The 15,777-nt window shown below is 54.8% G+C and overlaps 1 protein-coding gene across 1 annotated transcript; it reads left to right on the top strand.

The window, feature by feature from the left end:
• The first annotated feature begins 1,309 nt into the window (after positions 1–1,309).
• KRT18 (keratin 18) lies at positions 1,310–7,481 on the top strand. The gene is made up of 7 exons (XM_075915914.2): positions 1,310–1,779; positions 4,517–4,599; positions 5,024–5,180; positions 5,342–5,506; positions 5,802–5,927; positions 6,288–6,511; positions 7,215–7,481. The coding sequence occupies exons 1-7, from the start codon at positions 1,387–1,389 to the stop codon at positions 7,342–7,344; spliced, it is 1,278 nt and encodes a 425-aa protein (XP_075772029.1). The 5' UTR covers positions 1,310–1,386; the 3' UTR covers positions 7,345–7,481.
• The last annotated feature ends 8,296 nt before the right edge of the window (positions 7,482–15,777 follow it).

Raw genomic sequence — 15,777 nt, 5'->3', positions numbered from 1 at the left:
CTAGCGGGATCACATTGTTGTGTGTGCACAAGTCTCCTGCTTTGATCACAGGAGGCAGCAGATCTCAGGGTCTGGGCTGATCACCCCTCTCTCCACTGGGCTAGGCTAGGCTGGACAGACAGATTGAATCAGCTGGCAGGCTCAGCTCAGCTACCAGCTCTGAAATGGCAGTGGTGTTTAGTGGTTAGAGCGTGGAGGTGGGGGAGAGGTGAGCTAGTGAGGTTGGATTCCTGGCTTGTAGATGTGGCTTTGGCCAGAAACAGGGTATAATGGTTAGAGCTGGGGGCCAGGATTCCTGGGTTCCACCCACAGCTCAGCTAGGAGAATCTAGTGGTTGCAGCATAGGGAGGAAGTGGACCTCAAGATTCTTGGATTTCTCAGCTCTGGGAAGAGTGGTGGTCAGCAGTTAAAGCAGATTGCAATTAAAAGTCAGGACTCTCTTCCAGCTGGGAGGAGTATCATAAAGTGGGTGCATTTTTTGGATCTAAATATCCATCTTGCAGGTCAGCATGCAGGGAGGACCATGTTTACATGCCAGTTAGCATGAAGAGAGGACCACGTTTGCATGCCAGGTCAGCATGCAGAGATCCCAGCTAAGCGAGCACAGACACCGGCTAGAGAGAGATTGCTGCCTGCTCTCGGCTGACACACACTGTCACCTGTAACCCCTATGCCCCACTCTGATGGGGGTTGTTATGCTCCCTTTGTCTTTGCACCTTCCAAATTTGGCGCTCTGCGCAGCCCCAGCAGATTGCCCCCTCCCCCACCTCCGAGGCTGTTGGGAAACCCTGGCAAAACATTTGTCAGTACTGTGGCTGCCAGAAAGGGGCTTGTGGCATGTTCTGGGCAAACACTGGATGCGCTGATGACAGAAGGCAGGAGAGGTTGCAAATGGCTCTGAAACCCCGCTGGGGAGCTACCAGGGCTGACTTGCAGGCCGACGGCCAGAGCAGCTCCCGGGGTCAGCAACAGGCATCTCTGTGCCCGATTCATCTTTGCACTGCTCCGACACCTGGCCACTCTTAGATTTTTTCTTGTTCGGCCCAGCCCGATGGCAGCTCCCCCGTGGCTGGACACTTCCCTCCGTTAACTCTGCCAGCCACAGAACAGGCGTGGGTGGCTCCAGGCCTGTATCTGGTTCCACTGCAGGAACTCAGGTGAGCTGGCTGTGCGAACAAAGGCCAGGAGCAGGCCTCAGCGGAGCCACACCTTCCTGGAGCTGGGAGCCAACGCTGTGGAGCCTTGGTGGGAGTGGCTCGGCCCTCCCTGGCCCCTCCTCTGGTCCTGGCTACAAATTCCATCTGCAGCCAGTCCAGCCCTGCACTGACTGACTGAGCTGCTGCTGCAAACTCTACTCTCTGGCCGTCCCCACCTGCTGGTAGCACCATGAGTTTCCACAGATCCAGCTACAGGGCTCCGAGCTTTGTGGGCAGGAGGCCCATGACACCCACCAGCGCTGCCAGCGTCTATGCCGGGGCAGGGGGCTCTGGCTCCAGGATCTCCGTGGCTAGAACCACCAGCCTAGGCTCCAGCTTCCCAGGCAGCATCTCCGGAGGGAGTTACAGCCTGTCCCTGTCCGGCTCTGGGGTGGTGCAGAATGAAAAGGAAACCATGCAGGACCTGAACGACCGCCTGGCTGCCTACCTGGACAGGGTGCGCAGCCTGGAGGCTGCCAACCACCAGCTGGAGACTCAGATCCGGGAGTTCATGGAGAAGAAGGGTCCCCAGGCCAGGGACTGGAGCCACTACTTTGAGGTCATAGAAGACCTGAGGAACCAGGTGAGGTGCTCGTTCCTGCCCTGCCTAGCACATACAAGACCCACACACACACTATGAGGAACCCAAGGGGTCTTGCACCTGTGGGCATCCCAGCTCTCTGCGCACCCTCCCCCCCCACACATACACCCTCAAGAGGCAGGGGGCAGCATGGATTTGCTAGGGAAAGCCTCGGAACAAGCCTGCCCCCTTTTGGGATGTGTTGCAAGGGGAGTGACTGCCCCTCACCTCCTCCCATGAGCAGCCCTCCCACCTGGACTCCCCCCCCCCCCCCAGGTCCCTCTGCAGCTAGCTCGATGCAGCATCTGCGCATGTCACACCCAACTAGGCTGGGGCTGAGGGGCCCAATCCAGGCCCCTGTATGCCCCCAGGTGGAAAACTGAAACCCCACGCTCCGGGAGGCAACGGGCAGCTTTGACTGGGATGTGGGACAGCTGGGGAGTTTCTCTGCACCCGCACAAAGCAAGCCGCAGTCAACAAGCGAAAGCACCCACCTGGCACAATGCCCATTAAGGGGGGGGAGCAGGAGGGGGAGCCCAGCACTTGCTCCTTAAATACCCAGGAATCCTACCCAGAAGCCCCTTTCTGCTTCATTGGTCTTTCCCGAAATACCCCATGGACCAAGTGGGCTGGGGAGGGGGGTATGCTGGTGAACTCAGCCAGCATGAGGCCCAGAGGAGGCAGGCAGTTGGAGCCAGCTCCATCGTGGCATTGCAAAAGAGTTACTCATTAACCTCCCCGGCACAGCAGCCTGACCTTCAGCACAGCACAGAGGAGCTGTAACCAATAGGCCATGTGCCTCGGGTGTGGCAAGGCAGAATCCCACTTTGCCATGGCTCCCCTAGCTACAGCCCTTTGAAGGCACCAAAGCCTTAATCCCGCCCCCCCCACCCAAGGGGGGGGGCTGAGCGGATCTCGGCACCTCCCTCAAAGCAAATGATTATTCTGGTCATGGCCCCGTTGTGCTGGGCACTGCACAGACACCATCTAAAACAGAGGGGAAACTGAGGCATAGGAAGCAACACAACTTGCCCAAGCTCCGTGGCAGAGCGAGGGACAGAACCCAGGTCTCAGTTCAGTGCTCTATCCACTAGGCCACACTGCTGCTGTTAGGGCTGGGTTAGTCTCCTTAACTTTTTGTGCGTGCATGTTTCCGGAACCAGCCCCTCCCTCCAGTGATCTCAGGGACATTTGTCTCTTTGTTCAGAGCACTGTGCATTGAATGAAAACCCTTTCCCAGAGTAACCCGAGGGGCCAGATGCAGGGTGGGGAGGGACCAGGGATGGGGGGAAAGCAGCTGTTTGTTCGCTGGGCTGAGTCACCCTTGGCAAACAGAACAAAGACATAATGAGGCCATTTGCAAAGGTGTGGTGGGAACAGGAGTTCAGGGTGGCAGCGTCCCCTCTAAAAAAGAAGAGGAAAAGGTGCAAAGGGAGGGAGACAGAGAGAGGGAGGGAAAGTGCCAATCCCCATCTGAAAAAAATGCTACGGCTCCCAAGGGGGTAGGGAAGGCATGACCGACCACCCTGTGATCCACAGCAAATCTCTCTGCTCCCAGGGTGGGAAAAGAACCCTTGAGTCCTGGCTTCCAGCTCCTACTCTACCCACTAGCTCCTCTCCACGCCTGCGAACAGAGCCCAGAAGTCTGGATTCCCAGCCCCAACCTGCTCTAAGCATTGGACTAAACACCTTTCCACACCTGTCCTGCTGGAAGTTCAAAGAGAGAGGCTGGGTTTACCCACTGATTTATGTACAAGTATCAGTGTGCTGGCTAGTGGTGTGAGTTCATTGGCCAATGACCTACAGCCCTGCAACCCTTGGGGTGGAGGCTGATAGAAAGGGGCCCTTGAGCGAAGGCTGCATGGCTCAGTGGGCAGAGCACTGGACTGAAAAGGTGGGCTGTATTCCTGGCTCTCCTACTGGCACTGTGGGCAAGTTGCACCACCACCCAGTGCCTCAGTTTCCTCCTTTGTGAGGCAGGGATCTCACAGATTTTTGATGTGCTGGATTTTCAGCAAGAGTTCGGCACTTGGGGGGCAGGCCTGTAAAACTGTCTGTTATTTAGGGGCGTCATCGGCGCTGAGCCTGCATGGAAAGCCAGCCACAAACAACAAAGTGGCCTGTGTTGTTCACTCAGTCTCCAGTTGGGCTCTGCAGAACTGGGGTACCCAAATTTTAGACCACTTTGGGCCTAACTGCCACCCAAAGTCACCCAGTGACAGAGCTGGGAATGGGAGCCAGAACACTTGGGTCCTACAGATGATCCTACCAGTGAACAGAAGCCAGGCACCCTGGCTCTCTTGAGCTCATCACCAGTAGCAATTTGGGGGTTAGTCCCATTTTTAGGGCTCATCTCTGGATGTTGAGCACCTGGAAATAAACTGGGTGATGTCTCTTTAAGCACTTTCATCTTCCCGTTGCTGTGCAAACTGCACCTGCCTTGCACCTGAGCCGAGCTAGACAAACAATGCAGGGGTTGGCAGGAGTCCAGCAGCTTCAGGTTACAGGTTCCCGGCAGGGGTTGGCACAGGAGATCAGAGCCTGGGCGAAGAAGGGAGGGGAGTTAGCCCTCTGGCTCTCAGGGGACATCGCCAGGGAGGTGGGTCCCTGCTGCTGTCCTGGGGGCATGCAAGCTCGGAACTCAAGCCCTTTGTGCATACCAGACCCTACACCCAGCCAGCCCCAGGGCTACTCTCTGCACCTACTGATCCCCCCCTCCCTGTGTCTTTCTCTTTCCCAGATCTTGGCCAGTGCTGTAGACAATGCCCGCATTGTCTTACAGATCGACAATGCCCGCCTGGCTGCTGATGACTTCCGGGTCAAGTGAGCGTCCCACCAAGCAGACATCCAGTCACTGGGCTGGTTCCCAGCCTTCACCCTGACTCCCTTTGTCCTGGCAGGTGGAAAGCTGTGGGGGAGGGTCATGACCCAGCCCTCCCCAGGGTATATGGGAGGGGTGCAGCACCTCTGCTGTGCTGATTGCACCCCTGAAGGTGGAGGGGTCAGGCACCCAGACTGCCCTCCAAACACACAAACCCATTTTACCCTCACATATGGGAGAGGGAGTTTTCCCCCTCTAAATGCACCTCCACTACCCCTTTATTGGGGTGGGGATTGGCCACCCAAATACACCCTGACCTCCACACATGGGGAGAGGCTCTGGCCCTCAAATGCACGCTCCTCACCCCCATGCTCTCCTGCTGACCAGGAGTTCTGTCCCCAAACACTGAGTCTTGCTCACCTGCAGGTTTGAGTCTGAGCTGGCCATCCGCCAGTCGGTGGAGAGTGACATCAGTGGGCTGCGGAAAGTGATTGACGACACCAACATGGCCCGGCTGCAGCTGGAGGGCGAGATTGAGTCCCTCAAGGAGGAGCTGATCTTCATGAAGAAGAACCACCAGGACGTAAGCTAAGAGGCGGCAGTGCCCATGGGCAGGACTGCATTGTGTGGCTCAGCCAGGCTAACCACTGGCCACAGGCAGCCTAGGGGTGGCAGGTGGGAGGTAGGGAGGTCTCTTCCCCCAAAAGGGCAAACGACCTCACTGGGCTGTGCATGTCCCCGCAGGAGGTAGAAAGCCTGCAGGCCCAAATTGCCAGCTCGGGGCTGACGGTGGAAGTGGATGCCACACGCTCTCAGGACCTGGGGAAGGTCATGGCGGAGATCCGTGCTCAGTACGACAACCTGGCACAGAAGAACATGGAGGACCTAGACAAGCAATGGAGCCAGATGGTGAGCTGGGTATTGGTGCTGCCATGCCTTGTCCCTGGAGGGATCCTCCACTTCCTGCCCTCCTCAAAAACCAGGCCACCTAAGGGGACCCCTTTGGGCACATCCTACCCTTCAGTGTGGTGGTACATTCAGGATGAGCCCAGAACTAGGGGTGGTTCTGATTTGGGGCTCCGGTCTGGCCTGTGATAGAGACAGGGCTTCTGGAGTTATATCTCGCCCAGGTGTGCCAGGGTCCAGGAGGTCTGGCTCAGGCTGGCTTCCACCCCAAAGTAACCGACTTGGCCTGTCCCCCCAGATCACCGAGAGCACTGTGGAGATCACCCAGAACACAAAGGAGATCGAGGTGGCCCGCAGCAGTATCTCCGAGCTACGCCGCAACGTCCAGACGCTGGAGATTGAATTGGAGTCCCTGCGCAATCTGGTATGCTCCCCGCGATTCTCCTGCTCCCCCACCAGCATTGCAGCTAGACTCTCCCTCAGCACCATGGTCAGGTTCTCCCTGTCGCACTCCTCCCGCAGCCCTACGCCTGGGTTCTCCATTGCCTCTCCCCCGCCCAGCACAAGGAGAGGTCTTTCTCTGTCTGACCCCAGAACTCAGACGGGTAGCTTGGTTAGAGGGAAAGGGGATCCCCTCACCCTCAAGGAGGCCACCACCTAGCTTCCCCTTGTCCGATACTGCCCCCCAAAGGGGAGGAGCTAGTGCCTCTGGGGCATGGCATCCTCCCAAGAGGTGTGGCTGGTGCCCACAGAGGCGTGGCACTGACCTCTCCTCCACTTGCAGAAAGCCAGCCTGGAGGCAAACCTGCAGGATGTGGAGCAGCGCTACGCCCTTCAGATGGAACACCTGAACGGGCAGCTCCTGCGGGCTGAGGCGGAGCTGACTCAGGTTCGCTGCGACATCCAGCGCCAGGCTGAGGATTATGAGGCCCTGCTGAACATCAAGGACAAGCTGGAGGCGGAGATCGCTACCTACAGGCGGCTGTTGGAAGGTGGAGAGGAGTTCAAGTGAGTGGGAGTGCATTGGGTTGGAGCAGCAGCTCCACCTCCAGTGCCCCATCACTCCTTCCATTGGTGTTAGAAGTGGGAAGGGAAGGATTTAACCCTGGGGCCCTGCACTTTGTCATTTGTTCTGCCAGGGAAACCCAGCCCCACGATAGTCCATCTCACCCCTCACTCACTTTATAGCAATTGCCAGCAGGGCTGGTTGGGGTCTGCAAAGCCACTGTGAGCTGACCAATGCATCCAAGAGCCCCCACCCTCCCACGTGTTTGGTCACAGTTTCTGGGCCATGGGGCCCTGAGTTTCTCCAAGGAATGGAAAGGTTGGGAAGGGACAGTTAGACCCAAATCCCCACCAGGAATGGGATCTGTCCCTCTAGGAGTAGCACAGGACCAATCACACGCCTGGGATCCTCAGAGTCTGTCTCCCAGGGAAACCTCATCCCTGGAGCTCCACGTTCCCTGGATTTGGGGCTTCTGGCAGGGAGCCATGGATGTGGAAAGTGGGTGCCAATGGAGTATGGAAGGGAGGAGCTAATGCTCACCAGGGCATGATGTCACCCCAGGCTATTGATCTTATATGGGCTGCTCCCTGATTACCCCCCGCAAGGTATGCATGGCCCCAGGTCTCCATCTCTGGTTGCACGCAATGGATCAGGGACCTTGGAATGGCCCCTTGAGCATTCACCTTCCCTCCTTCTGCCCCACAGCCTGAGTGACGCCCTGGTGGACAGCAGCAGCATCACGTCAACCACCCACAGGGTTCTCACCACCACCCAGAAGATTGTGGACGGCAAGGTGGTGTCAGAGACCAGCAATACCCAAGTGCTCAAACACTGAGAAGATGTACCCCATGGTTCCTGCTCACTTCCCTTACAGTGTCGCAGGGCCCTGAGTGGGGTGCAGGGAATGGGCTTTGCCTGCCACCTTGCTTGCTTGGTCAGCAGAGCTCAATAAAAAATGCAGTTGGCCACAGAGCCAGACACGTCTCTTGGGCTCTGTTTGGCCTTGTGCAGGAGAGAGAAGGGGCTGTTTCTGAGGCTGGGAAGTGGTCATTTGCTCAAGGCATTCAGAGAGCTTCCTGTGCTGTTGCTTGGCACCCTAGTCATGTAGGGGTATAGCCTTATCTCTGTCATATAGATGGGAAACTGAGATTTGCAACAGTTAAAGTGACTGGCTCAAAGTCAGTCACTTGAAGAGCTGGGATAGATGTCCTGTCCCCTGCTCAAACTACTAACTCCCTAAGTGTATGTCTACACTGCCACCCTAGTTCGAACTAGGTGGCTAATGTAGTCATTCGAACTTGCAAATGAAGCCTGGGGTTAAAATATCCGGGGCTTTATTTGCATGTTCCCGGGCGCCGCCATTTTTAAATGCCCGGTAGTTCGGATTCCCTGCCCGTGGCTACACGCAGCATGGGCTAGGTAGTTCGAATTAAAGCCCCTAATTTGGACTCCCGTTACTCCTCATTGCAGGAGGAATACAAGCTAATTTGAGTTAGAGCTTTAAATCGGAATCCCGTTTCACTGCCGCGTGTAGACGCAGGCAGTTACTTCGGGCTAGTCAATTTCTAAAATGGCGACTGGCCGGAAACATGCAAATCAAGCGCAGGATATTTAAATCCCAGGCTTGATTTGCAATTTTGGTCACCCTTATTAGCCTCCCATGATCAATCTAGGGGGCTAGTGTAGATGTACCCTAACAAGGAGGAAAACCCAGGAATCCTGAATTCAAGCCACCACCCATCCCTGTTCTACCCATCAGATCTCACTCCCCTCCCAAAGCCACAGAGTTCAGAGACCCAACCCCCTCCCCCTCCATATAATTACATAGGACTCCCTCCAGAGCTGGGGACGGAACCCAGGAGTCCTGCGTCCATTAACCATTAACCTTCACTCCCCTCCTATAGTCAGAAATAAGACCCAGGAGTCCTGAGCCTCACCCCCCTGCTTTAACTATTAAGCAGGAGTTCTAAGCACTCACCCTTCCATTTCCCTCCCGTAGGGTTCCTGTCCTGCCCCCTGATGGCAGACTCCAGCTGTGTCTCTGAATGGCCCATTATTGCTGGCACTTGCCCTGCAGTAGGGCTCATGGATTTAACTCCTCTCATGTTAGCATAGGGAAACAGGTTCCCGAGGGGAGTGCTGCGGGGAGAGGGTGCCGGCTCCAGACCTCTCATGGTGCTGAGCTCAGTAATGCCTGTCTCCTAGACATCTATCAGGGACAGATAGTGCTTTGTCCTACCTTGAGGGCAGGGGACTGGACTCCGTGACCTCTTAAGGTCCCTTCCAGTTCTAGTGTTCTATGATTCTATGAGGGGTTCAGTGTGTAGGAGGGGGCTGTCAGAGTGGGATAGGAATAGGGGTGAGGGTGAGGGGGGGGCAGGGATGGTCTAGAAGATGGTGCTTTGTCCTGTTGTGAGGGCAGGGGACTGGACTCAATGACTTCTCGAGGTCCCTTCCAGTCCTAGTATTCTATGATTCTATGAACATTGTGAGAGCCGTGCACTCTCTCGGCATTCAAACAAAGCACTACCGGGTTCAGTCGGCACCCCCTGCAAATTCTAGGTACACCAATGCAGTGAGCAAAACCCCTATCCTGGGAGACCGGTCGACAATCTTGAGACCCATTGAGATGAAGGAGGGCCACTCACTAGCCTACATTGCCCCTCACTGATCTGGGACTTTGTCCCATCTGGGCATGCACATCAATCCCAGTACTTTGGAATGGCAGTGGCTTGAGTATGCCTGTGTGTGTGTGTAGGCTAGGTGTGCCTGTGTGTGTGCACAAGGGTGTGTGCATAGGCTCAACTGTGTGTGTTCAGCCTCAAGGTGTGTATGTGTGTGTGAAAGCTTGGGCGTGTATTTGTGTCTGCATGGTCATGTGCACAGTCTCGGGATGCATGTGTTTGTGTGCGTGCATAGGTGTATGCACAGGCTCAGCTGTGCATGTTTGTGTGCATAGGTTCAGTGTATGTGTACATGTGCGTGTGTATTCAGGCCTTTGTCATCACTGTGTGTGCAGTGAACCTTACATTCTTCAGCATTTACTGATCAAAATCTAATCCTTCCAAGCTGACCTCTGGGTGCATTCCTGGGCCGTCTGGTGCTACAACTCCCCATCTCTCATGCCAGCAAGTCATTGTCACTTCCCCTGGGCCTGGATCTCTGTTTCCCACTGGCTCAGCAGGAGCAGCCAAGGTGGAGCTGAGAGAACCCCTTAGCTCTGGGATAGCAGCTAAAATAACTCTGACTGGGCACAGCAGGATACAATGCCCTTGGAAACAAATATTTGTTTCTGGGGGTGATGCCTAGGGAGAGGTGGCTTTTTGCTGTCTGTGATGGAGTGGCAGGGCAGGATGGAGCAAGCCCCGCATGCCACACTGAAGCGGTGCTTGGCCCCTGTGCCGCAGGACGCAGGCAGCCATGCCGGGAGTGCTCAGCAGCCGCGGCGTGCGCATGTGCAGGGGTTTCCTAGCATGCCAACCCTGTTGATGGGACAGTGCATGCACCAGTGTCCGAGAAAAGGGTGCCAGCGTTGAAAAGAGGGGACGCAGACTGGCAAGGAGGAGTGGAGAGTGAGAAAGAGAGAGTCAGGGCGGCGAAGGAGAGGAGCTGTCAGCGCGACTGGCGGACGGAGGAGAAACCCGGGGCAGCAGTATAGCCACTTGAGAGGGAAGGAAGCAGCCCAGGATAGGGCTGAGAGTAGCCCGCGGGCTGGTGAGTTACGGTACGGCCCCACCGGCCAAACAGGGCACCGTAGTGCCTGTTCATAGGGTCCCGGGCTGAGACCTGGAGTGAGAGAGGGCCCAGGACTCCCTTCCCTCTCCGTGTAAAAGGGGCCACGAGGAGTAATCAGGACTGCGGAAAGACTGGTGACAAACACAGGATAGGTGGGGTACATGGAGGGTGTAAGGACTTGGGGGAGGACTAGCACCTCCTCCCTGGGTGAGGGACAGATGCAAACTATAACACTGTGGTAAATCGTGCTGGAAAGGGGCTCTGGGCTGGTGATCAGAAGCCAACCTGGGCAAATGGGGAATTCTCACTGATATCACCCCTCTGTGCATGGGAACCATGGTGTTTGCAGAAAAGAGACCGCTGGGCCTCCCCTGCTAGGCACAGCAAGACCAAGTCTCATGCTAGCTTTGCTTTAAATCCCCAGTTTCTGGAGTCCTGTGGTACAGAGATATTGGAAATGTGACTCGCGGGATCAAAAAACAGATGGCCAAGGAAAAGATCCCAGAATTATTTGTAATGGCATAACTTTGAAGCCATTTGTGAGCCTTAGGGGTTGGCCAGACAGCATGAGCTAGAGATTACAGCACAGGGCTGGGTACCAGGGCACCAGGGTTCTGATCCTGGCCCTAGCACAGGCAGGGCTAGCTAGGTCCATCTGCCCAGGGGAGAATTCCCTATTTAGCCAAGGAACGGATGATAAAGGTCCGAGAGGTCCCATCTCCTGTAGGAGGTTCAGGCCCTGGATCCCCCACCAAGAGGTCAGAGTCCTGGATGATTCAGTTACCCAGACTTCCCTGCCTTGTCCCATGGCTGCCTGAGTCATTGCCAAGGACACCCACTTCCTCTGCTGCTCTGGCATGACTCATGCTCAGGGTCCCTGCTCTGCCACTGAAATGGGGGACTTTGCACGCCCCTTTCTGTCAGGACAGGATGAGGGAGGCTCCCTGCACTGAGCGGGGTGCCTAGCTGCAGCAGGATGAGCAAAGCTAAGGTGGACTTTCCCCAAAGTGCAGACTGTGACAGTAAAGAAGCAGCACAAAGACTGGTGCCAACCCAGAGACCATGTAGCCAGCTTGGAAGAAGGGAGAGATCTGTGTGTGTGTGTGTGTGTGTTTGTGTGTGCATTCACACAAGGGTGAGTCACTGCTGAGATAACCTTGAGCAGTAACTCCGTTGCCTTGGGGAAAATATATAAACAAAAGCCGCTTGTGCTCCCACCTTATCTCCAGACACAAAAACATTTGATGCAGTTGGCTTGATCGGCTTGGCAGGAGGATCAGACACACCACACAGAGATAAGGGGAAGACAAGGTTAAGAAATGCATGCCCAACCTAGGACCCTGTGCGTCCTTCTCTGGGCATATCTAGTGCACTGTGCCCAGGAGGAACCTCCAGTGTTGGGAGCTTCCCCACAGCAGTGTCCTGCCAGGATTCCAGTGCTGGGAGCTTCCCCATTGCAATTCAGTTTTCATGGCACTGCCCAGAGAGCAAAAGTTGGCACACCTTCCTACTCCAAACATTTCCCTGCTAGCAGGCACTCAGGAGAGTAGTCCACAGTTAAAATTTAAACAGGTGCAAACATGCCAGGGGCTTTCACATGTCCTGCTGCACATGCTGCCTGTTACTGCTTTAATGACAACTCAGCCAGCAAAGCTTCAGAAAACTGAAGCCGGAGCCTGGCGGTGGGAAGAAGGCTCACAGATGGATTAAAACTTCAAGGTGCAGAAGACCCCTAGCACTCAACAAACTTCAGGCTTAGGTGGCAGGGTGAAAGTTCATTGCATGGGTATCCTGGAGGGCCTCAAACTGGGAGCCCCAAAATGAGGCATTCAGAATTAGGGGCCAATTTGGAAAATATTGTTGGATGTGACTATTTACATCCCCAGGAGCCCCATCTATCTTTCTGTTCAGGGCCTTGTATTCATTTGGCTTTATTTGGGGTGCATTGTGCCCATGACAGAATTGTATATTGTCAAGGGAGTTGTCTCTAGTGGCACTGGATTCCATAGGAACCCTTTGCCCTCTTGCTAGGCCAGTCTGTATTCCAGGAAGCTGGCAGTGCCCCAGCACAGCAAGACAGCCGGGTGTTCTTGCTGGAGGGGTGAGCCTTCGATGCATGAGTGGGAAGGCCAATGAGAAGGAGGGAAAGGGAGGAAGGGGGATATCCCCTGCATGCCCATGCCTGGGCAGATTCCCCAGCAGGGCTGCAATTTCTGCTGCAGATGGGCAAGGGGCTGGTGTGTATTCTGGGGGCTGCAGTCCCTGCCTAATGCTGGAAATTCCCACTCTTGATGAAGGTCACACCACCACAATGCCAGGCACTGGAGTTAGCTCTAATCGCTCCTCTTGATGGCCTCCCACTGCTGCTCATTTCACCTGAGAACAGCCCCAGGACAGGGTTGGGCTCCTCATGACCTTGCCTCTCCGCAGGAAATTCCCTTGGGATTACCATCCTTCTCAGCCCAGAGCAATAACCTGCAGTGGAGGAAGCTCCTGTCTAGAAGGGGTGACGAGCATTCCTTTGCCCAGTGGAGAAGTACTATGCTGCTTTGCACTAGGACGGTGCACCCCAATGTGCACTGCACTGCAACAGGCCCATTGTGCACTAGTGTAGTATCACTGCACTAGTGCAGTTGCAAATTTCCCTAGTCTAGACAGCCCCAGGGAAAGCTAAGGAACCTGGAAGAAGATTAAGGCAAAGCTGGGCACATACACCTCACCTGTGCCTTTAATCACCACCCCACAGGCTCCTAGGAGCTGAGTCTTCCCCCCATGGCCTAGTCACATAGCATCTACCAGCTCTTCCCTCTCCTCATCTGTCCTGCTCAAACTCCTCTATGTTCAGTCCAGCTACTAGAGGGGGATTGAGCATCACCCTGGGGTAGTCTGGCCCCCACAGTCCTTTCCCAGGGTCCCATGCCCAGTGCAAACACTTGGGCGTGGCAGGGGTCAAAACAAGCCAGGCCTTCAAGAAGGGGCCTGGGCTGAGACTGTTACAGGCTAGGGGCTTGTTATGAGCCTGAGTCCTTGCCTTCCGCCCCTCTCCCTACTTGCCTGGCATGGAGAGAAGCCTAAGGCTTAAATGGGCCTTCCCCCAGCCCCGAGGATGCAGCTGCCCCCAGTGTCTTTCCAGTGCCACTGTCACACACTAAAGAGAATCCATAATGCACCTGGTGTAGGTGGACTGGCCAGTCTCCAAAGAGCTAAATCCTCCATTTATCCCCACAGGAGCAGCAGCTGGGCAAGTGTCTGTCCACGCCTTCCCCTAGAACCCACCACACCCATCCACCTGCCTGACTGGTGACTACCGAAAGATCACCCAAGGCCATCATGCTCCAGCAGGTAGGGGAATTGGGCTCTAGCTGGGGCCTGAGTGCTGTTCTCACAAGATATTTGGATTCCCCTGGAATTTCAGGGCTGGGCTGGGTCAGTTGCTTTTGGCCCTTTCTCCTCATTGTTTCAGCAGCTCATGTTCAGCCAAACAGGAATTTCTATTCAATTGCCTGGAGCCACAGGATTCCCAGCCAGTGTGGGATCCACATGTTTACTGTGCAAACATCTCTGCCGGCTCACTGTGGTCCTGGGTCTCCAGTCCAGATAAACCCTGCCGCTCTGTGGGCTAAGTGAAGCTCACCCCACTGCCTGGCTTAGTGCTGTGCACTGATCAGGCAAAGGAGGTGGAATGAGTGCCAGGGACAGAGCTAGCATCCCAACAAAGCGAGCTTTGTAGAGAAACGAATAATAAGCCAGCATTAGATTTCGTGTCTCTGCACCTAATCCAGGAAGCGTCCCCAGCGCCTGTGGCAAACACTCTAGGCTCTGCTGGGGTCCATCCAAGGACAAAGGATAGCTGCCTTATGTTCTATAAAATCAGCATGAGCAGGCCAATGTGCAAGAACCCCTCTCCAATAACAAACTAGGGTGTGCAGCCAAACATTTCCTCTGTGGTGCTACAGGGAGGATCTCAGTTCCCCATATGTGCTTTGTACTGAGGGGGGAATCTTAGATGAGAATTTGGTCCTGAAAGAATCCAGCCAGCTAACCCCTTTCCTCCCCACTTCACAGTGAAATGGACAAGGATTGGGGATGGGAGAGGGAATTAGGAAAATTGACCAAGAGCATATCATTGCATTCTTTAGGGTCAGGCATGCACACTTTGCCCCAGTCCACAGACAGGGCTGGGCTGGGCTGGGCAGTCCAGGGATGAGCCCAGCACTTGATCTGTTCACACTCTGGAGTTGGCTTGGGAGCCAGGATCACGCACAATGGAAAACACAATGCCATGTAAAGGTGACAGCCGCTCAGGCTCAGCACCAGGGCTGGGACAGAGGGGACACATTTTGCCCTACTCCTATCCAGAGGCTGTGAAGGCTGATGCAGGCCCCAGCTCAGGCCAGTGCAGTTCTGAACATCACAGTGACAACAATCCTTTGTGGGAGCTCAGAATTGCTGGGGCACACTGCTGCAAAGACACTTAGTAGCTCTGTCCATCTGCTCTGTGCCACTTCCAGCAGAGTATTATACCCACACTAGGGCCCTTTGCACCTAGCACAAAACTGAATGGCTACGTCTAGACTGGCATGATTTTCCGCAAATGCTTTTAACAGAAAAGTTTTTCCGTTAAAAGCATTTGCGGAAAAGAGCGTCTAGATTGGCACGGACGCTCTTCCGCAAAAGCGGAAAAATGTATCAATTTGTAACTCCCACAGGTGGAACTAAATTTAGGATCTCTGGAGCTTAGAACATGAGCCTCTACAGCTTGGGCTAAAGCCAGCTAGTTCTCAGCTAGGGCTGTGGATCAAACTCATTCTCTCACTCTGTACGTGGTCTCAGTGCCACTAGATGGGACAGTGAACTACACCCAATAAGTGTGTAGTTCTCCTCTAAAATTCCTCCCTCAGTACAAAGCACATATGGGGAACTGAGATCCTCCCTGTAGCACCACAGAGGAAATGTTTGGCTGCACACCCTAGTTTGTTATGGGAGAGGGGTTCTTGCACATTGGCCTGCTCATGCTGATTTTATAGAACATAAGGCAGCTATCCTTTGTCCTTGGACGGACCCCAGCAGAGCCTAGAGTGTTTGCCACAGGAGCTGGGGACGTTTCCTGGATTAGGTGCAGAGACATGAAATCTAATGCTGGCTTATTATTCATTTCTCTACAAAGCTCGCTTTGGGTTACACAGATTATTTGGGAGCAGTGTCTAACCCTGTCCATGCTGCCCTTATAGCTGCAGATGCTCAAAATACCAGTTCAGTCTGGGGAGGTATTAGGGGGTGCACCACTGGCTGGGGAGCAAGGGCCAGCAAGAGATCTGTACAGCATTGAAGCCTCACCCAGGTTTTGTGCAATAGCTCTGCACCATTTCACCTGAAAGGCAGAGGGAGAGATTACAGGGAAGGCAGCCAAGTGGAACTTTTCATGCTCCTGAGTTTGCAGCGCCATCATGTGGCCATTCTGTTTTACTCCTTGGCTGTGTCTAGACTGGCAAGTTTTTCTGCAAGAGCAGCTGCTTTTGCGGAAAAACTTGCC

The sequence above is a fragment of the Pelodiscus sinensis genome, chromosome 31 (assembly GCF_052426305.1).
Source record: "Pelodiscus sinensis isolate ZL-2025 chromosome 31, ASM5242630v1, whole genome shotgun sequence".
Taxonomy (NCBI): Eukaryota; Metazoa; Chordata; order Testudines; family Trionychidae; genus Pelodiscus; species Pelodiscus sinensis.
Note: the sequence above shows the minus strand (reverse complement) of the source record. Positions and strands in the feature narration are given on the sequence as shown.